This window comes from Rhinolophus ferrumequinum, chromosome 6 (assembly GCF_004115265.2).
Source record: "Rhinolophus ferrumequinum isolate MPI-CBG mRhiFer1 chromosome 6, mRhiFer1_v1.p, whole genome shotgun sequence".
Taxonomy (NCBI): domain Eukaryota; kingdom Metazoa; phylum Chordata; class Mammalia; order Chiroptera; family Rhinolophidae; genus Rhinolophus; species Rhinolophus ferrumequinum.
In genome coordinates this window covers 49,370,785-49,393,391 of record NC_046289.1, presented here as the reverse complement: position 1 = coordinate 49,393,391, position 22,607 = coordinate 49,370,785, and the positions used below count along the sequence as shown (strand labels likewise).

Sequence of the window (22,607 nt, the reverse complement as noted above, 5' to 3'; positions counted from 1 at the left end):
CCTTTACCTAAATGCACATGATAACCCTATGAAGCTAACTACAGTTACTATCGTCATTCTACAGGTAGGGAAACAGAAGCACAGAAAGGTTAGGTAGTTGCTCAAGCTGGTAAACAGCAGAGCTGGGATTCAAACCCAAGCAGTCTGGTTCCAGAGTTCAGAACGCAAGCATGACCCAACACAGTTTCTCTGTAGGAAGCCTAAGGGAGCAGGATTGGGTGAGCTGGGAACACCCGAGAGCCAGAGAAAGAGCTACCCAAACTTCGACCATTTTCACTGTTCATGGGCAATGCTTATCTGAGCCAATATGTGATAAAATAGATAATCACTTCAGCAATTAAATAACTAAATTCTCTAGTTTCTTGTGGTTTTAGGTTGTCACTTTTCAATGCAATTTTAAAATACATTCACAAAATGATTAGCTCAGAAAATGTCTGAGTCACTTTCTTTCCTCTCGTTGGGTATTTATTTATATATCGAATCAGAAATTTTCCTCGTCTAATGATACTATCACAGAGATAAATTATTTACAATTTGTCATGATGTAACCACCTTCACCTAGTTAGAACATGATAAATCATTAACATCAATGGCAAAAGCAGAAGGCTCTTGTTGTTACCACAGACAGAAGTAAAAATGTTGGTTCTAGCAGAGTGAAACCATTATGCAGAACAAATACTATGTGCATCAGACATGAACACATACCATTGCACAGCTATCCCTGCCCCGTCACATCAGCCAAATTAACTCTGAAAATCAACGGGGTGACAGCTGTCATAGGCAGATTCCTCTCTTCCTTACATCCTGAGAGGTCGTAGGTTAGACAGCCCATTTCATTTTGTTTTCTTTTAATTAATTAATTAAGCAATCAATCAATGAATTACTGAGGCAGGGATGTAAAAGGGCATAACTTTTTTTTTTTCGTCCTGGTAATCTAGAACCCCGAAGCCTGGAGGGTTACCACAGATGAATAATTCAAAATCTTCTTTAAGTAGTGAGCTCCCTATTCCGAAAAGGCAGGTGAATTTTTTTTTTTTTTTTTTTTTTTTTTAACTAGTAAGTGTGTTTGGTGGCGTGCAGAAAGCTCAAGCTTCACCAAGATGGGCTCAATATGGAGTATGTGTACACATACAAAGAGGCACATGTTACGATGATTAACAGTAAAACAAAGACTTCAGGAAATGATGAAGCCAATTTCCCTGCCATCTCTCAGTAGTTATTTGTGTCTGGAGGTGATTTTGTATGTTACGATACTGTAGTTTTTAATTTCACTAAAGGAGAGCTAACCAAATTCATGGATTTCACTTTTTACCTCAGATTCAAAATGTCTTAGGGCTCATTCAGGCCTGGTTCAGTGGCAATCAACCGTCTCAGAGGCCTTCAGCATGTTTAGATAGCTGCTCTCCTGTTTATTTTGCATTGTTTTATCCTGTAAACTGTCTCAAAGCCCTTCCAATATAAGCAGGAGGATTTAAGTCTCAATAAATTGAAATTGAATTAACAGACACAATCTGGGTTTGGGGGTCTTGAATGACGAGGACAAACATCTCTATTTCCCACTGACATATTATGCATATGCTGTACATACTGCCCTGAGATCAGCACCAGTCATAATTAAAATAGTAACAACGGCAATAAGAACGATAATGTTTAGATTTAAATAGTGCTTTTCGGTGCACAGGGCTTTTATTTAGTTTTTCATTCCATTCTTAGAATAGTTCTAATAGATAGGAAGAACAGGTGTTATGCTTACTTTATAGATGAGGAAAATGAGTCACTAGAAGATTGAGACATGCCCAAAACAATAAGGACAAGTGGTGGCACCAGGACCAGAACTCAGTTCTTTCCAACAGCCTTGCCATAATTTGGCCAGCTGTATCAACATCTGTGTGCCAACAATAAGACTTTCAATCACATTCTGATTAAACTTATGGGGAATGCCTTCTCATCAAGTTTGTAACAGGGACATTACAGAAGTCTAGATTCATCTCTTTTTTATAAAGATAACCAAAGAGATTGTTCATCCGTTCAATCAATTCCGGGATTGGAAGTGACAAAAAAGGAATGCTCAAATACCTTTCTCTAGCCTCCTGTTATTTTGACGGAATATGTAAATATCTATCTATCTATCTGTCTGTCTGTCTGTCTGTCTGTCTGTCTGTCTATCTATCTATCTATCTATCAATCTCTATATATAGTATGTATAAAACGTCCTCAATTGTAATTTAGCACCAAAACCTTCTGTCCTGTCATTTCTCATCACTCAAAATTCCAAGGAGTTGAATTTTCAGACATTGTAGAAGTAAAAACTAAGAATAGTAAAGATACATTCGAACATTAATAGAAACAACAACAATTAAAAAGGCTTACCTTGCAGCCTTCACATGTAATGACACCATAATGGATTCCTGATGATTTGTCTCCACAGATCTTGCATGGAATAATTTCAATTTGAGCTGCAACAGAAGCACGCAACCAGTTAATTACATTTTCTTTTAAACACCTTATAAAAGCGTTCCCTGATCAGCATTTGTATAGTGAAAACTAATAACCTGCTAAACATTATACTGCATTAACTATTCATTGCTGAACTGTGAGGGTCCCCCTAGAGCCCTGGACTAAATTATGGCTGCTCGTTATATAATAGCTTTCGGGTTATTAAAATGGGTCATTTGAGAAGGTGTTTAAGAACCCACAAGAAGGCTGGAATCAGCATTTCAAAGCCTTCAAGAACTGGAGAGTTCGCATTTTAGGCCTCAGAGCAAAGCAGATACTAAAATGCTTCCTTCGATCTCATTTTCCATCATTATTTTTAAAAGGTCATAAATCTGTCTTGGCTGTAGCTCGACTGGTAGAGAAAAATATACTCCAAAAAGTCAAGACTACTTAGGAAAATGATTCAATTCAAAATATTAATAAGTTACATGTGATGGTAAGTTAAGAATTCCTTACTCATCCTTTTTTAATTAACATAGTTGCCATGTGTTAAAAATGAGTCCATTTGTGTGTGATCAAAACCTTTCAACCATAAATATCCTATCTGAATTTAATAATGATGAATCCTGACAAATACAATATGTAGATTCTGAGTTCTTTACATTAGAAATTGATTTCCTGGTACAGTGTGCATGTGTTTCTATCCAACTGATTACTTAAAGATGCCTCATGCTCTAAAACTAACCAAATAATATATGTTACACCCAAGTTCTCAAATATGACAAAGCACACTTCTAAGAAAATATTGTATCTTGAGCAGAGTTGGAAATAGCATAATTAAGGATTAAAAAACAACCTAAGGATAAAATATTAGGTAAAAAAGAGTACTTGGATCAGTTATTAAATATAGTTACATGTGAAATAAAGAAGAGCAACGCTGAGGTGTATATACACAAGATGGCCATGTTCACCAGATTACCTGGAACGTTCCATTATGCTAAGTTTATTTCCCATGGTTTTTGCTACTGGATATCATGTCCGATTATCTACTAAATCACACATGCAAACACAACTGCAAGTGCCCAAGTGTATTTCATTTCCATATAGGCACTACCCGGCCCCACGCCTTACACAAAGCAATGACTTTTCCAAGGATGGAAGTTCCATGACGTAAGTATCACAGATAGACGCACAGCCCACTCTTCCTTCCAATGTAACCCCATATCCTGGGATCATTTCGACAGCACTTACTTTGAATTTGATGCGATGTTATATTCAATGATGAGAGCACACATGAAAAGACGGGATTTAGCCTCGTTATAAACCACGTATGTGTACCTGCTGACTTCCTTTCAAGGGCACTCGTACAAGAACTGTGGTGACGGTTAGGTAGTGCAAGCTATTCTACCAGTGTCCTCTTCCGTTCGGTCACTTTTAGTGGTGACATACCAAGTTCCATTGTCCAGAGCAGGGATGGTTTGAAATCTCACATCCAATATATTTTTCCATAATCCTAAGGCTTTCGAATATCCCAGGAATGGTGTCTTGGTACACTATATGTCTATTTCTGAGCTATGCAACTTAATACGAGGTTGCGTTTAACAAAAACGATCATCTTGAAGTCTGCTTCCTTATCTTAGCAGCTAGCTTGATTTCTTCAAGGACAATTCTTTATGAAATCTGAACTCTAATAACGTTTCATACCTAAGGCCCCTCCAATGTTCTTAAATATAGTCAAAGCAAAGTTTTGTGCTATAGATGATCTGCAACTCGAAAGAGATAGCTAATGCCCACCATTTTTCAGAGACGCAAAAGAAGCCAAGTGCTAGTAGAGAAATGCTGAAAGGTGATATCAGCCGAGAGTTATTGCCTGGATTTTCCCATATGAATTAACTAGTCTATAATGAGAACCTGTCCTGCCCACCCCAGCCCCTAAGGAATAGAATAATTAGGCAATACAAAGTACCTGGACCATCCATTAAACAACATTTATACGTGAAATGAAGAAGACAGACATGGAGCTTCTTCTGCTTATGTCTCACCTCAAGCTGTAACCACAGAAGTTAGACAGAAAAATCTTGTTAGGCCCTATAGTTTGTCAGCATCAAATCTAACTGAGGCAGTTAAAACAACACTGGTGCCAAACTTGGGACTTTCCAGTTACCTTCATTCCATCTTTACAATGGGGAGATCAAACACATCTATTCAGAAAAACTGAGGCCGGAGGAGGCAAACAAGGGAACTTCGTAAATCCTGGGCGAGAGCAGCCTTCAGCTTTCCGCTGACAATACATCTGAGGAGCAGCACATGGCCCTCAGGTAAGCATTATGCATCTTTAAGATATGAAGGCCCTGGCAGGCCATATTGAAAATGATGAGTAACACCGTAACTGGAGCCAATGGCAAATGATAGATTGCTCTTCAGCCTGCCTGGACTCTTGGTGGATTACCCATCAGAAGTGAAATGATGATATTTAAGCCTGCTAATGGCTGCTGTAATCTGGCAAGTGATACGGAGGTCTGGCCTGCGGGGGTCTGCTCATGAGGAGGGTGGTCCTGGGAGCGCTGTCCGGCCCAGCACTCTTAACTGTGGAAAGGCTCAGGGCCTGGCTGAGGGGAGGGTGGACTGGGGGTTGGAGGGTTGTTGCAGCACAAACCCAGAGTTTGCTGCCACTGCTGCATTCGACTGCTGGCCTGAGTCAGGCTCCCAAAAGCTTGGTCTTCAGCCTGGTTTTAGCTCCCAGGGGCTTTCTGATCCAGAGGACACTCTAGCTGAGATGTATTTCATAAGAATTCTGGAGGCCAAGATGCTTAGTATGAATGGACTCAATGTAGATTACTTGTATTTTCAAGTAGGGGACCATGTGCCTAGACCTTTGCCCCCTGCCCCCGCCCCTACCATGTTCATGCTTAGTTCCAGGGGGCAATGTTGGCCAAAGAATCACACTTACTTAGAACAAGCTTCATTAGGAAGCTTGTGGTAAGGGGACGGGAAGGATGCCCACAGCCAGGTTCAGATACTCTGACCGGTCTGACGAAACTATTTCACTAGCCTACCCCTCTGGGGGAGGCTCTCTTATCTCAGAAGACAATCTCCGTTGCAAATGCTCTTTAGGAAATGACTAAAATCTACCTGCTCCAAAAAGCAAACTCTGAATGTGATCTGATGACACGTGTGGATATTTCCAGAAAGCAAACATTTGCAGATTGGAGGAGGGCACTTACTCAGCCTTCCATTTAATCCCGGCCATCCCTCCTCCACCTTTAGTTAATTTACAAAATTCAAATGTATCAGTGAGAAAAAAATGTAGTCACCGACTTGCAAATTTTAAAAAGGCAGGCAGTTTAGGTCCATAAATTTGAGTTTTCAGTCCAGTAAGAGGGAAAAGGAAAAAATCCCCTTGCCCTTTGCTTTCCATCCCTCAGGCTTTTCCATTTTCCACCAGGCAGTGCTGTGTCTTTTCAAAATAATCTTCTTTTAACAAAAATTATGAGTCTTGGCCCATATATATACTGCACACATTAACTCAGTAATTCAAAGGATGCGTTCTGTCAGACACCACTACTGTCACAAGTATATTGATTAAATTAGTCCACATACATATTCATCGCAGCAAAGAGTGTTATTGTGTAGGGGAATATCTGAAGACAGACACATATAATCATGAATTGACTTAACAATGAACAATCTTGCTATGAAAAATTCTAATTTGCCTACATTTTCAGCTCTATTGCCTAAATAATTTGCTCTCTCATGCACCCTAAGTAATTCAAGCAGGCTCTCCACACCTGCAGAGGCAAATTTCTGCAGTTTCAAGGAGCTGACAACAAGTGGCAGCGGGGCGTCAGGAAATCCTGGAATGCAAGTGTGCTAATTAGCCAAGTGGTCCTGGGGCTGGGCTGTCATTGAGCACTGTATGTACTTGCACGAAAAGTTTGCTTTTTACTTTTAATTATAAAAGGAACAAGAACATGGGCACTGGCATTCTTAACACCTCATTTTATTCCTCAGGACCTATCGCAGGAGATATCTTGGTCCAGAGAAAAATGTCCATTCTCCCAAAGAAGTAAAAAAAAAAATACAATGGTACAAGAGTTGCACCCATCACTTCATTCACTCTGTGTGAACAGTGATCTCTTGATAAGGATATAATGCATTTATAATAACCAATAATATCTAACGTGTATTTGTGTTTATAATGTGTCAGGTATTATCACATTCCTTCTCCAACAACTCTCTCCGGTAGGTGGTGTCATTTCGTGTTATCATCATCATTCTTACTACCTGCCATTTTTTTAGATGGGAAAACAAGTTCAGAGAGGCTAAATAACTTGCCCAAAGACAGAGGGCTAGGAAGAGGTAAGGCTGAAATTTGGACACATTTTGGCTTTTTATCTAACTAAAAATTTAGGGTACTCCCTTCTTACCATTCTGCACGGCTGAGACCCCCTCATTCCAATAACAAACATCAGGGTGTACTGCTGTTGGCCTACAACCATTCACCGAGGATCAAAGACATCTCCTAAGTAATTTGGTGAAACTTACAGAGTACTCAGAACTGACACCAGGATGTCCTTCTGGGAGTTAGGTACCTGACTGATTTATAACTGCAAGTACTCATCAACCTTCTAGGTCATTCTTCTCAATTTTATAAAATTCCAAGTAGGTTTTGACCCACACCAAGGTTTAACAATTCTTACGGCTGGGCGCATTACTTCACTTCTCTGAGCCTCAGTTTCATATGTGGAGATTCCATGATATGACGTATAAATGACACAGCACATATATGATTATTTTATGTATGTATTCTCTCTCTCTAGTATATATGCGTGTCACACAATTCTTAGCAATAGTTTGGCACTCAATAAATAGTCATTATTATTATTGTTATTGTTGATAAGAAATCCTACCTTATAGCGAAATGAAATTCTTTTCTGCAGACTTTAAGCTCTTTCCAAAGTGGGGATAGAGAAAAGCTGCTTATCCTCCAAATAATATGACAGGCATTTCATACCAGCCACCACAGCAATCCCTTACAACACTGGCACTTAACTGTTTGCTGCACACAGTGCTATGTTGCAATCAGCTGTGGGGATGTGTCATGTAGAATTTGTTCTAATTAGAGTAAAAAAAAAAAATTAAGTTTTATGGGTTCATATAAAAAAATAAACTAATGCAGACCCAAGGTTACCCCAATAATATCTTTCACTCTAGCTCACTTGCACAATCACATATTTTCTTGAATTGGATTGAACAGGGTGGGGTTCCTGCTGGCTTGCCAGGAAATGGCCAAACCCTGGATACACCCATGAGAGTATGTCACACATAAGAATGTCAAGTAATGTGTGTCTTGCAAAAATGGTCAAGAACTGCTGCTTTAAAAAAAACCCTATCTTTTACACCAATCTGTTGACAGTGATTTTTTTTTTTTCAGGAGGGCTGAGAATATGAAGGACTTTTTATTTGCTATGTTATATATTTCTCTAATGTTTGAATTTTTTTTTTTTAACAACCAGCATGTATTACTTTTGTAAGCAGAAAAACCAATAAAGATTAAAAAGAAAAACCCTAAGGCATTTGATTTTATTTTCAGTAAAATGGCTTGAGTCCTTTATGGATTAGTCACTTTATTTTATCCCCAGTTTAAAACTGCTGGGGTATTAAAGGCTTCTGCAGCTGCCTGGATAGCAACCGGGCCTGCCTGCATGTCTAGGCCAGCTGGTGGAGAGTGGCGGGGTCTTCACCTGGTTCCCGGGAGGGACTTTGGGAGCTCCTGGCTTCTAGAGTTTTCTGGCCCCTCTGGGTCTAGCCACCTTCTACTTCTAAGGACATTGTGCCCTGCCCAATAGAGCCCAGCTGAAGGGGCAAAGGTAGGGGCTGAAATTCACCTCGCCGTGAGCCCTGTTGCAGAGTGGCTGTAACAACCTGGAATAAGGGAGCCTTTTCCTAATATGTCTGCCCCACTGGGCACCTTGTTTTCAAACCATCCTTCCAGAGGTGGCACCCTTCTCTGTAGTGTGCAAAGGTGCCGTGTGTGCTAGCTGTGGACAGTTCAGGGAGCAAAAGGCTTCCTGTCACTCTCACTGCTACTGCTGGGAGCCCTGAGCCACCATAGGGTCTGCAGAGAGCTCTCACTGCATCTTCATGGTTGGAGGGGAACAGACGGTGGGCTTCGAAGAGTTTGGAACATCCTGTCATCCTGGACCCTTGGCTTGAAGTACAGCATGAATATGTTCCATGGCCCAGGCATGTTCAGTGGTCCTCTGGGAACCAGTTGAGTACTATGCAAACTAATAATCAACCTGCTCTGCCATTTTGTCTACTAAATATAATGTCAGTATGTTTCCTTAGTCTAGTCTTTTCTTCCACCGATGATGGATTCCTTCATGACAGTACTTGATCTTCACTGCACATCACCAAAGCAATTAGCCCCCTAATTTGAAAAGCCGTACCCCTCTGGTAGAGCAGTCTCACGGTCATTTCTGGCAACAAGAATAATGCCTGATATTTGCAGAGTTCTGTAAGTTTTTGTCCTCATTAGCTTGTTTTGATGTTGGTGCTCACAGCCACTCTGAAGTAGGCAGATGGGTATCGTTATGCCCATTCTACAAATATGGAAAATGAACCTCAGAAGGATTAAATGGCTTATGTCTAGATTTCTCAGGGTTTAATTGTATAGGCAGCCACAAAGCAGAAAGACTTAGTGCCTCCTTCCTCTTCAGGATTATATGATGCCTTTAGTTATGTTATCATATATCTGGGGCTCTCAAGGGGAAATGATACGAGAGAGAAAGAGCTGAGGTCCATTCCACTAAGAAGTGTGGTGGGCAATCCTTCCAAGTCTCCATCAGACCCTCAACTCCCTGGGTGGCCTCACACAAGTCACTTCCACCTCCACTTCCTCCATCTATAAAATGGGAATAGTTCTTACCTCCCAGGCAGGTTGTGGTAAATGAATGCTCGCAAAGCTCTTTGAAGATGAAAAGACTTATATAAATGGGAAGCTTTAGGAAGCTTGGCATATCATTCTTGGCAAGGACCAGGACGCTGTGCCCTCACTACCCACAACAGGCTCCGCCACAAAGAGAATAAAGAAAAATACACAGAACTGTAATTTTCATCTGCTAGCTAGACTTACTTCGAGTTTTTTAAATTGTTGGTTGTTGGTTCTCAAAATGCCTTCCTGAGAGACTAATCGGTCCAGATGTTCCGATCTTAGTCTCAACGTGAGAGCAAAAGAGCACACTGATGGAGAAGTCACCCCTCTGTAATAGCTGTCACAAGCAAAGTCACTGAACTAAACTTTCACAAGGGCTCGTACAGTCTCATGGGGACATCATGGAAATGGCATGATTCCCACTTGTAAACACAATCAATATACATGTCACCCTCCGACATCCCAAGCCTTGGTATTAAGTTGATATCTGACTCAGAGGACCCTGTGCAACTATAGTCATTAAAGAAAAAAAAGACCTGCCCCTTACTGGGCCCCCAACCCAATTCTACCCCTTACCTACCATTGAAAGCCACTTCTTAAAGGCTTTAATTTGGTTGTGGTTTCGGCTGAAAACTTAACAGCTTTTACAAAGTCATTTTTTAATAAAGTTTTGCATATACTTACTTGCCAAATGCAAACACATGAGCACATCTCAAACACTTGAGAGATCAATTATTTGCAAACTAAATCTAAAGTAAGCCAAAATTGAAGTTTTGGAACTTTTGACTATTTCCTTCAGTCTTTATATTAGTTGGTGCAAATGTAATTGCAGTTTAAAAGGTTAAAAATAATTGCAAAAACCTCAATTACTTTTGTACCAACCTAATACATGCAAGACTTCAGTGCACAAGAGTTAAAACACTGGGCCAGAATGCCTCATATGAATTCAGAGAAAGTGGAGCTGTGTCTGCAGGAAATCTCTGAAGAATAAGGACGACAGGCACATCTTCTCATGTGGCTTTCCATGAATATGCAGGTAGTTCTGACAATGGGAACTGAATATTGATCCTTTGTAATATGTTTCTTTCCCTACTAGATTAAGCTTTCCGGAGAAACTCACTCACATTCTCTGACGCATATGTATCTTTGCTAAAAGCCAAATCCAAATGAGCATTTGTGTCCCCAGACAGGGAAACTCTGTCAAATCAGAGAGAACACAGATTTTTCATATACAGAAACAGTTGATGGCTTTGATTTTTAGATCCAGTTCTCTCTAGAATTCTCCTACTACACAGCAATGCACAAAATAACTAAATTTAAGGCAATCCACTCTTTACCTCTTTAAGGAACTACCTGGTGGCTAACTAAACCTTGAATAAAATAGTTGAACAGCAAGAGAAACAGCTTCCTAATAACTTTACTTATCCAGTGGGTCAAATACTGAATAAATTCTCACTCAATAAAAGATAATGCCATTAAGATCAGCAATACATATAGTTTCCTCGTTTATTGTTTTTCGTGATTTAACCTCTCTATTTCCTTTGCAAACAATGGAACATACTTGTTGTTGAGAATTTGTGGGGTTAAGTGAAATCAGGGACCAAGACAAAGGTAACTGGCCATTTGGCCAATGTTGGAATAAGGTCCCTCTAAGATTCTAGAATTAATTATGGTTTTTCAGTATATAGTTCCTGAAGATTTTCTAGGACCTTGAGATCAGAAACATCTAACAAAAATTCTCTTGAGCCTCTCGGTGTGGGCTGTCATTTCATATCAGCAGGAAAAAGAATCCACTTTATTTTACTAAGTGGTTAGATTATGTTCAAGGGAAATACCTAATAACGTCTTTTCCAACAAGAGGTGTGTCTCCCTTATGTACGAGTAATTCTGGATAATACTAAACAAAAAGATACCATCTGACTCACAGAACTGCATCTAATCTTTTCTAGCAATCAACCTCACTCTAGATACCAATTCCTTTTTACCCCTTAACAAGAACAATTTTGCCACATTTAGGTTAAGTCTTCCTTTGCTCATAGTTGAGAGCAATGGGGTCAGCTCTTTGCTTTCAGCATTCAAAGTCTGTTTTTCACAACAACAGAAAAGAACATCTTTAAAACCAAACCAAATCTGGAGATCTTATCTCGTTTCTACTTAACCAAAAACATCAGAATTACTCTTGCTGCATTTTATGAAATAACCTTACTTTACACAATTCCCCCCAAATTCTCACACCTAAGCCCAAGAGATAACCTCTCCATTTTACAGCTCTCTTAACTTCACACCTGCCTGGCATACCTTAAGCTTTACCCAGTATACAACCTTGGTATTTCAATTTGGAAGCTTTTACTTTTTTTAATGGGTACATATAATGTTACAAACATAAACAAACATAGTGATTCAATTACAAGTCCAAAGACAGGAAAACCTCTTGACACAGAAATGGGTCTAATAAATAGGATATTTATTTAAATCTATCTGTTCTATCACTTCATATGAGTCTCGCCCATTGTATGCTTCCCACACAGTATCACAGTTTACTGAATAAATTAATAAAAACATTCTGCTTGCCTCAGAATACTCCTTAAAGGGCCAAAGTCTCCTGCCTAAAATGTCAGCCATTGATTGCTAATTCCAATTGCACAATTTCTATGACCTCTTAATGGGGCCATCATAAAAACCAGGTGGACGCAGATGTGGGTCAAAATATCAAGAATCCAGGTTAAGTCATCAAAGCTTACCAGGCAAAGGAACCCATTGATTTTTTTCCACTAGCTTGGATGGTTTTTTAAAGATCAGTTACTGTTCACTAGATAGTAGATTATGTCATTTAAGAAATATTCCTTAACCAAATTAAACTGGAATTCATGGCAAAGGTTAGAAATAATTTGTAACTCTAAACCTTGAAAATGTATTTACATCCTTTTATATTAAGCAATAGAGGACTAACATGACAACACATCCAGAGCCACAGTAACACAGACTGGTAAACCCAAAACTTTCTTGGTCTACAGATCATTTTAGTGAGTGACGATGGTTAAGAGGGTTTACCACAGCCCAGATCCCTACTCCACCTCTGTGCTGTTTCCTACTTCACCAAGTTTCCCTAAAATTAATAGGCAGAATGGAGTTTTGGGCAAGACACCAGGGAATGGCCTAGTCTTTACTAAAAGTCATAAGCAAATTATTTCAACATTCCAGAAGCAGAAGTGTAGATGTTGCCAAATTAATCATTGAAAAGCTATATGTAAGATCTTGAAGGATTAGTGACCAACTCTTCCAAGAAAAAAAATTCTACTAAGTACGCCACCTACAATGTCCAGGACATAGCCAATGACATCTAAACAACAGCTAAGGCGAGTGAGTTCTAAGCTTTCAAATACATCATAGGTGTAATTTGGGATTGCAGCTCAATGGTTTTTGAAAAAATTCTTTCATAATGCTTTTCTAAGATAACCAGTAATGTCAGACAGAGGAATGACCAGATAAATGACCTGAGTTTTTCCTGACTCTCTAAACACACGCTCTTTAAACGTGCCTATTAAAGAAACATTTTCATTCTTAATTATAATATATAAGATCAGTCAGAGAATGGATAACGATATTTGCTGACAGCTGATGCACAGTTGTTTCTGTGGTCTATTCCAAAGGGGAGAAAGCAGGAGCTGGTAGCTATTTCTTCATAGGAAAAGGAAATATATAAAAAGGCAGAAGAGCCTTGGGGGAACATGAGGTCGTTGAGACATGAGGAGAAGAAATGCTCTGGACCAAGCTAAGAGACTGACAGATTTATTTTAAGAAAGTCTGATATCTAAGCATCAATTCATAGACTGTAACACCTAAGAAATGTCATTTTTCCCCCAATAAAAGGAAATGTATATCTTGGGTGTTCATGTTGAAGCTACCTATTTTTATGTAACTCAGACACAAGAGGTGAGGTAAGAACACCATAGCCATAAAAATAGCAAAATAAGGTGCACAAAAATGTCCTTTTCATTCCATTTTCACTTTTTGCTCCTATAGTCCAAGGAGCTTCTTTTGCCTGCAGACAAATGTATGTATGCAATGTATGTCTTTGCCACTTAAGATAGCTTGAGTGAGTGAGTGTGACATTATCGTTGGAATAAGTGAATCTTTCTAATTTGCAGTAAAAGTGTACCATTCACACACTCTGGTACTTTAGTTCGGCATGGTTTTGAAATCCATTTCACAAGTGATGGCAGCATATTTCACATCAGATGGAAACACACTCTGATTGCTAACAGCTGCTACGGGCACATCTTACTGTCACAGCAGGAGCTCAGAATAGCAGGTCCTTTTTAGTGCCAATGGCTGCTACCATATTAAATCATGACACACACACACACACACGCATGCACGCACATCACACACCACATATTCCACATGCTCACACCCAGGTCCATCCAGCTGCAAGTCCTTCCTCCTCTTGCTGACAACCTGCACAACAAGCCATCAGGGATGCAAAGAAGGTAGACAGAGCCCACTAGCAACCTTCATTTTGTTACTGTCACATTCACTGTCTATGAATTACATGAATTAAGGATGAAAGTGCAAACTTTTTTGAAAGGAGTTGAGTACAACCTTGAAGGTGAAATGTCAAGGTTCAATTTGTAAGCCTCGGGTTGAATCCCTGCCCTATCACTCATTTACTCGCCATGGGAACTTGAGCAGCTTTCTTAACCTCTCTGTGCCTGATGTTCCTCGCCTTTAAAATGATCCCACCTCATTATTCTAGGGTACCCTAATAAAGTGCCTGTAGAATCAGGGCCTAGCACATAGTAAGTGCTCAATACATGTTAGCTATCGTCATCACCATCACGGGCATCACCACCTTCACCACCACCACCACCACCACCACCACCACCACCACCACCACCACCTATCTTTTATGGATGGTAGTATTTGGCAATTGCTGCAACGGGAGTTGAGGGAACTAGCAGGAGAATGAAGAGGGATAGGTCATTATATTTCTTTTAGATAGAGCCATGCAGGTTAGCAGCTTTATTTATGATGCAGAGGCCTAATATGAGAAGGTACACTAAGCAGGTACAAAGCGTGACTGAAAGAAACCAGTGTGTGTTACGTCAGCTGCTCACTTTCTAGGAAAGCCCACAGCAAGGCTGGCGTATTGGAAAGGTGGTGAGTGGAGGAAGTGGGAGGGAGGCCTGGAGGGCAGTGTGGTGAAAGGGGGAAAAGGCTGACGAACTGCAGGGTTAGGAGGCTCTGAAAACTACCTGTGTAATGAGCAAAATTTACAAAACACCTGTGACACTTTGGGATCAGCTCTCCCCAGAGCTCAGCGTCCCTCATCTCTTCTTAGGCAGAGGTACCAGATAACCTTCCAGACCCGGTCCTGTTAGATCATGCTGTGATTTGATGATTAAAATTGAGTTGAACTGCCACTGCCCCAACAATAGGGGTATCTTCTTATGGCAAAATCCAGTAGGTGTCATTTAGTCAGGGAAAAGTGGTGACAGAAAGTGGAAGAGACGTCCACGTGGCAACCAATGTGTCTATTTTCACTGCATTTTGGTTTAGCAAGAGGAACACACTGAAATGTTCTGGTTAAAGTCCAGAGTAGAAGTTCTGGAGCTAGAACACTGTGTTTCAATACACCTATCCCCTTTTTTGGGTCTTATTTACAAATACAATGTTTGCTTTTACCAATCAAAGATAATTCCTTTTAATATCACACCCTACCATTAAAGAAGAGATGGGCTATACGATACTAATATGCTATTGATGGAAAAAAACCCTCATTTTTTCCCTTTAAGGTAAACAATTTCAATTGAATGTACTGGGACAGAGTTACGGTGTTTTAATTTTTTTGCCTCTCTCTTTGAAGGCCACTACTTCCACACCATGGCAGGTGGCATCAGTAATGCAAATTTATTTCCCATTATTATTTATTTTTCAAAATAAACCTTTCTCCATCAGTGAAGCATTTTAGGACCTCAAGGTACGTGGTTCCCAGTCACAATTGTCTAAGGACCATTAGGGCACAGAGAAGTAACTTGTGAGGCAGAGTCTGGTGATAACACAAAAGTGTACTTATCAGACAAGGGCCACCCCTGCGAGATGCTGGGGCACCAATGCCCAGAGGGGAGGTTGGAGTCAGCCTAGTGCTCCAGGAAAATCAATCGAATTACTCATAATGACCTGGCCTTATTTTTTCTTCACTGTTATTCAAAGGGACCCAAAGCAGTCACAGAAAAGCAATTCCAAGAAACGGGGTTAAAAAAAAAAGAGAGAGAAGTAAGGCTTAGAAACAATCATTTGAATCTGTGTACAGACTCCTAAACTGAAATTCTGAATGGGACAGATTTTTTTCAGGTGCATAACTTTGGTATGCTTGGTTTTTTTTTTTTGTTTGTTTGTTTTTTTTTTAAAATCAATCACACCTCAAACACAGCAGCCAATAATCAGGATGGCTATCACCTATGAGGAATTATTATTCATCTAATATATTCTTTAAAATATGTCATCAGAGTAAGTTTGACTGGTTCTTACCCATTCCCCACCCTCTAAAATAAAGAAACAGTCTTTCTATTGAAGCCAATTTCCTGTTCTTGGAATCAGCTTTTTGAGTTGTTAGACAAGATGAACTGATTACCCTAAAATTTACCACTGTCAGTAGCAAGTCGGGTAACTCTACCACAGAAATGTCCGTCCATTTAAAAATGCTTCTTGAGAGTGAATTCCTCCACCTCTGACAGAGCAATCCTTTCTCTTCTTTTGGTCTGTTGAAGTGAATGGGACTCAAGAGATCCAGTTCATTTTCCAATTCGATAGCACAGTCCATTTTAGAGTGAATGTACTATTCTTTCTTCCTTTCCTTTCTTTCTTGACTTTTGGACATTACTAATTCATTTCAAAGTATGTTTTCTTTGGTCATAATTTTACAAATATTATTTGAGAACCTATATCAAAGTTCAAAGCACTTTGCAAAAACATAATGTCATCAGTAAGACAGGAAGATCTCAGGAACAGTGATAGCAATGATTTCAAAAGGTCTATGTGATTTTTATATTGTGCCATTCCAGGGGATTTCCTTAAAGGGGCTTGAAGGAAGAGATTAAAATGGAGACAAGCAAACCTTAAAAGTGATGGTCAGGCCACCCTCAGTCTAACCTACATTAGGGAATCAAGGGGTTGGAGATCCCTCAGTCCACCGTTACCACAGTTCCTCATTTCTCTCCTAACCTGACAGAGGGATGGGTGGCATCTCCATCCCTGTAGACTTTGCCAGGCTCCACATTTTGTTCAATTACAACCGAAAAATGGGGAGCAAGGGATGATACAGGAGAAAACTGAAAAACCTGAGGGCCAACTAATGTATTTCCCTCAACTAATGATGAATTTCAATATTCTAGGAATTTAAATTTGTATTAATTGTCATTTGAACGTTTGATCTGTGTGAGAGAGTAATTGCTAAACTGGGAGAAATAAGTTACAAAGACTTTAAACGGGTATAAGTGCCTGTGGAGCAAGGGGTTTGAGATCATGAGTTGTAGAGCTAAGATCTAAGTGGTTTCTCCAGGAATGTGGCCACTCATTTCACTCCCGTGTGCTACTTCTCCCCGGTTTGCAGCAAGCCCAAATGAGCTCTGGGGGAGAGGCGTGGGGACAAGAACATAGCTAGCAGTTCCATGTGTTCTTCTTAACCTTAAAAAATGAAACTTCGAGAAAACCCATCAAACTGCAAAATGGGATCAAATGTTGATAGTTCCAAATGACTTCTCATGGGGAAAGCTTCAGTGCTACAACTATCACTTCCATCGAATTCTCCAGGGTGCCCTTCTCTTGACCCCTGTGGCTGAGTAAGTGAGGTCTGCCCAGCTCGGAAATAGGGAACTGTGTGCTGACTGCAGTAAAAGCACCGAGCTGTCCCAGGACCAAACTCTGCTGCCTCTTACTGATTTCTAAACTGGTGGCTGAAGTCGGGTTCTCCTGTGATTACCATCAGATTATGATAACAGAAGTCACCACCCCGTGGTCCTCTTGGGCAGGGGTTTCCCGTTGGTTCTCCCTCCCTTCAGCCTCCCACACTCACTGCTTGCTGTATAATTTTGTTAGTCAGGGCGGTAGTAATTCTGGCCCAACTGAAAACATGTACATACGATCAAGAGTGAGTCGATCTGGATATCGGACACCTGCTGTATGTGTGGAGGTGCTCCCATGAGGCAGCACAGGATAGCCTTTGAATATCCTTTGTTTTTGTGGCTGTTGTTACCTACCATATGAATTTTCTGGAAGAAGAAAAGTGGCAGACCATGTTTTCTCCCAACAAAATCACTGGCACCAGTCTCTCCACCAAAATGAGGCCTGACCTTTAAAGTAGTGATGTTGTCATCGCCACAAACTACGTGGAACCACTTCTTTTGCAACTGCTCTCGATGCCAGTAAGATGAGAAAGACAAGTTTGTCACTTTATAGTCACTATTTTTAAAAAAGGAAAATGGCCTGGCCTGGTTTCTTCTCTTGCCTTATTCGCCACATTAACTATTGGCTGTTTTCAAAAATCAAACCTACGTTTCCAGGAGAACAATGGCCACTAGCAGAGAATATTAAAGCATTGCTAAAGGAGTTGAAAGCCATTCCAGAAGGGGAGTTACATATTAGTTTTTGGCAGGGACAGTGAGCGTTTTGGCACCAATGTTTCTTAGCCTCCCCCGTTGACTGCCACAAATGGGTTCATGTGGAAGCATTCCTCCTAGTACGTGTGTTAAAATAAAATCTGCCTCATTACCTAATAATCCAAATGACTTTGGGAGGAAACTCTGACTCTCATATTTTATTTCTCCTTACAATACGGTTCAATTAGGGCGGACTTGGTAGAAATTCTGCTTTCATTACCATCACTGCTGCATTAAAAATCTGCTTTCTGATGTCATGCTCTGAAATAAACTAAGTTGTTGCTACAACTACCTACACACAAATTAGAAAATTATATGACAAGGAGTTTAATACAGCCTGCAGCTGGGACACAGGTTATTACTGAAAGTAGCTGTCGGCATGGTTTCTGGTTTTGCAGTAAAAGAAGATGACTTGAAAGGACTCGGTGGTTTTGATGCTCTTCTGAAATGAAAACATTCAGTGAGTGCATAGCATTGGGTTGTCATTAATGTCAGCCATGCAGAAACACTGTCTCCACGAACACTACAGTCATTTCCCCCGTCGAGACCATGACTTTCCACTCTCTGGCATTTCGGGCATTGTGCTGGTACTTTTCCAAAAGAGAATCTTTGGACAATCCATCCTTAGGCGCTCCAACACATACAACGCTTTTTCAATTAATAGGTGGCCTGAATTCGCTCAAGTCAGCCAATAACTCCTGTGGGAGAATGTGTTCCTTTCTGAGAAACACTGCAAGTTAATGATGAAATCCTCAAACTTGGGAAGGCAAGAAGTATAAATACGACGTTTAAAGGTACATAATATCGATTCAAAATAATGTGGCGGATAAAAATGTAAAAATACTGGAGTAGCTGTACATTGCTCCCCGTGGACGCCTTGACATGTACAGTTTAACAAGGTCTTATTGACAACAGTAGAAGAATCCCGAGCACTCTTGATCTGTTGGATGATACGTAGCACCTTTTTGTCCTGTGTCTGTTGCCTGACTATGTTGTAAACAAGCAACACAACACCAGACTTCATCCCAAAGTTATGAGGAATGAATCATGTTGTGTGGTATGAAATTAATGGCACAGCGTTAAAACAGAGTTGCCATCTACTTTCTCACTCTATGCAATCAAGTTGGGCATGAGAGAGGAAAATAAAGCTATTTTCTTAGGTGGGAGTAGACATTAAGAAGTGGTATTCTCTATCATATATATCATCAGGGTATTTTCTGTTCTTGTTATTTCCCTCCCTCCATTCACTGCCCATGAATTAATTTAAGAAACAAACAAGGCATCAGGGAATAAACTAAATATAAAATAGTTCTTGCTATATATTCTTTGGTTTAAAATACTCTACGAGCAAGGTACCAAACTTTGGATAAGAAAATATTTTGCAATTTCCCAGAATGTCTTGCATTTCCCAGAATATCTCATATTTGTCATACTTGCTACCGTGGTAGCATGCCATTTTTAATACCACACTTTTATTGTAATGGTGTTTAAATGCCCAAGGTGAAATCTCACAAAGAGATTGCCTGAATGTTGGGGAGGGTGGGACATCTGGTGACACTCTTATAGTAATCTTTTTACTTTACTTTTTCTATTCTTTCAAATTATAAATTCAAACTGCAATATCATTCTCCATCCTCTCCTATATCCTTTCTAACCCACAAAATAAATAAAATTCTATTTTAATATCTGTACTGTGAAACAGCCACAAATAGGGCTCTACAGGTTCATCATAAGTCTTGCTTTATATATAGTATCTGATTTGCTTCCAGCCATCAACTAAACCACAAAGACAATGCAGCTCATTTTATAAAACAAAACAAGTGATTTTAGAAACTAAATGGCCAAAGGACATAATTGTTTATATTTGAGCTGCTTTTTACCTAATAAAATGTACCGGAGAGGAACACCTACGACTTGAAATCTGGATGGGAATTGTAATGTTTTAAGTTGTTCATATCCAACCCCAAACATATGCATTTCAAAAAATAATGTTTAAAGCCATAAAATTTATAATCTATGTATCAATGATATCCCCCTTTAGAGTTCACCAAAAAGACATTAAAAAAAACCCACCTTTGCTATAAAATCATACCAGTGAAATATCAATAGAAATGTTACCAGTTATCAATCCTTATCACTTGGACAGCAAAGAGATTAAAGCTATTGTCAGCACATAAAAAGGTTTCATTGGGAAAAAAATTAACCTTTTTTAATGTTGTTTTAGTCAAGCACAGTCAGAAAAAGATGGAAATGGAAGTATACACAGAGGGTGCCAAAAAATGTATATACATTTGAAAAAACTGTATTAAAATTACGCTGATGGTAACCGCTTTGAGCACCTCTTGTAACTGCAGAAGTCAAACGTGACATGTATTCATCTTTTGTTATCAGTATATATTGAGTATTACAATTTTAATACAGTTTTTTCCTTTCTTAAAATGTGTATACACTTTTTTGGGACCCTCTGTATATGTATTATCATTAAATGGTGACTCAAAGGAAAGGAAGGAGTCTAAATAATGCTACCTTAATCCTGAAATAATAAAAATTCAAGCAATGAATGGCTGAATTCACACCTCAATATTACACCAAATGCAGGCTTACAAAAATAAGTTTTCATTTGTGTGAAATCATTACCACACTTACGGAAAAGAAAAGCAGCATTTTGCAGAACCATGCTGGTTTTGCGCTCTTCCTGCTAATTTAGTTTGTGCAGAAGATTCGCTGTGTGGGCCGCTTGTTCTTTATCACACTAAGCCAACACCTTTCGAAGGCAAGACAGCTATGAGTTAAGTAGTCTCTTTCCACCGTTTAGATTTCTGTACGGAGATTTCACAGGGTCCCGTAAGTGAAATCAATTAAGTAATAACTATAGCTCTCCAGGGAATATGCAACACATTAATATATCCATGTAGAAGCGATCCATGCCCATTTATTTTCAGCATTTGAAATGACTAGTGAGAGTGATTCAGTGCCCTTGCCTGTTGTCTTGATAATCTGTTTTTTTAAGCAAAAGGAAATGTATACTGCACAATAGCTTTACCACTCTGACCTCAATGTGAAGTAAAATGACAGATAACAAGGACGGAGAAGCTGGTCACTTAAAGAAATGATTTTGATGCTTTGGCTCATTCTCGTCTCTGCTCAGTTCCCACATCCTGGTCAGCAGATGTGGCTGACAGTTAAAACCTGCTATTTCTAAGGTTTAAGATATTACACATAGTTTGTGTGTATGAAGAGTCATCCTTCCATTTCTTAAACAATCTCAGTAAGAGTCTATTGCCCACACTAACTGTCCTCAGGAAGGGAAGCTAAAAGACCTTGAATAATTTCTCCTACTGCCTTGCAGTGTTACCTTGCTGCCCTCCTTCCTTGTCTGAAACTCCTTCTTGGGGTTAAATAAAGGTAGAGGCGCTGCCTCTCATGAATCATAGTTTTTGTTTTGTTCAGCATGCTCTAAAGAGTTAAATGGAACCTTTCAGATCACAGAATTCCAGACCTGTACGGACCTGTGAGATGACCTAATCAGACCCCTGGCTTTTTAGCCAAGGCAACTGAGGCTCCAAGAGGTAAAGTGACTCTCCTGAGGTTACCTAGCTGGTGTGAAACACAGGAGAGGCCACCACCCACATCTGCTCATTCTCCTGCCACCTTTTCAACTAGGTTTATCCCAACTCCCTCATTTCATAGGTGGAAACACAGAACAGTGTCAACAGAAATCACTCACTTAGGAGGAGCGAGCAGTCATCTTTTCATTTCTTAAACAATCTCAGTAAGACGTTAGTTTATCAGGTTGGCTAGTTGAGGCATTGGCAGCCGCAGGGAGCCTGACCTTGAGGACAGGAAATACACAGTGGCTCACGATTCACGGTAGTGGAGGCAGAGAGAGGCAGTAAGCTTTGGCATTGCAGGCAGAATGCTGGGCAACTGGGGATGGAGAGAGTTACCAGGGAGAGAAGGTCCTGGCAGACTGGGAAAACGATAATCGTGCCAAAGAGGAAGATTACAGTGAAATAAAACTGTGTCCACTTGACTTCTCCCCCGCGCCCCCCAGGTCTCAGTCCTAGCCACAACTGCACTGCAGACATATCTAGAAATAGAGAAGCTTAACTTGCCTCTTGAAGTCTCCCTTAATATTTGTCTTTGGGTCCACAGGAAATGAAAAAACAGAGGTATCCTTAATCCTCAAAGTTATGTGCTATTATAACACCTAGATTTATTCTTCATAGCATTTATCACTCCCTGAAATGCTACATAACTATTAGCTATCTCCACACATTTGGAATGGAAGATGTATGGAGCAGAGAGAGACCTTTCTCTCTCATCCTGTATCTCCAGTGTCTAGCTCAGTGCCTGACATACAGCAGGTGCTCCAAAGGAATGAATAAATTAGGGAATCCTATCAGCTGCTTCTAGCATGTACTAATCTATATTATCCAAGAAGGATAAGGTTGCTAAAGCTATCCTAGAAAGCCCTAAGAATTTTTGTTCAAGGATGGAAACTCTATGGCAAGAACCAAAATATCATAAAGGATTCCTAATTTATCATAAAATGAAACAGACAAATGAAAAATCAA

At 39.8% G+C, this 22,607-nt stretch overlaps 1 protein-coding gene across 4 annotated transcripts in view; it reads right to left on the bottom strand.

The window, feature by feature from the left end:
• Positions 1-22,607, bottom strand: part of RORA (RAR related orphan receptor A) — a 688,250-nt gene that overhangs the window by 34,784 nt on the left and 630,859 nt on the right. For 3 of the 4 annotated variants that reach the window (XM_033107225.1, XM_033107224.1, XM_033107227.1), the window contains one exon: positions 2,371-2,456. In XM_033107225.1, coding sequence (XP_032963116.1) covers positions 2,371-2,456 — 86 coding nt within the window. Of the gene's footprint in view, positions 1-2,370; positions 2,459-22,607 lie in introns of all 4 variants that reach the window. The other variant, XM_033107226.1, reaches the window with a different exon arrangement.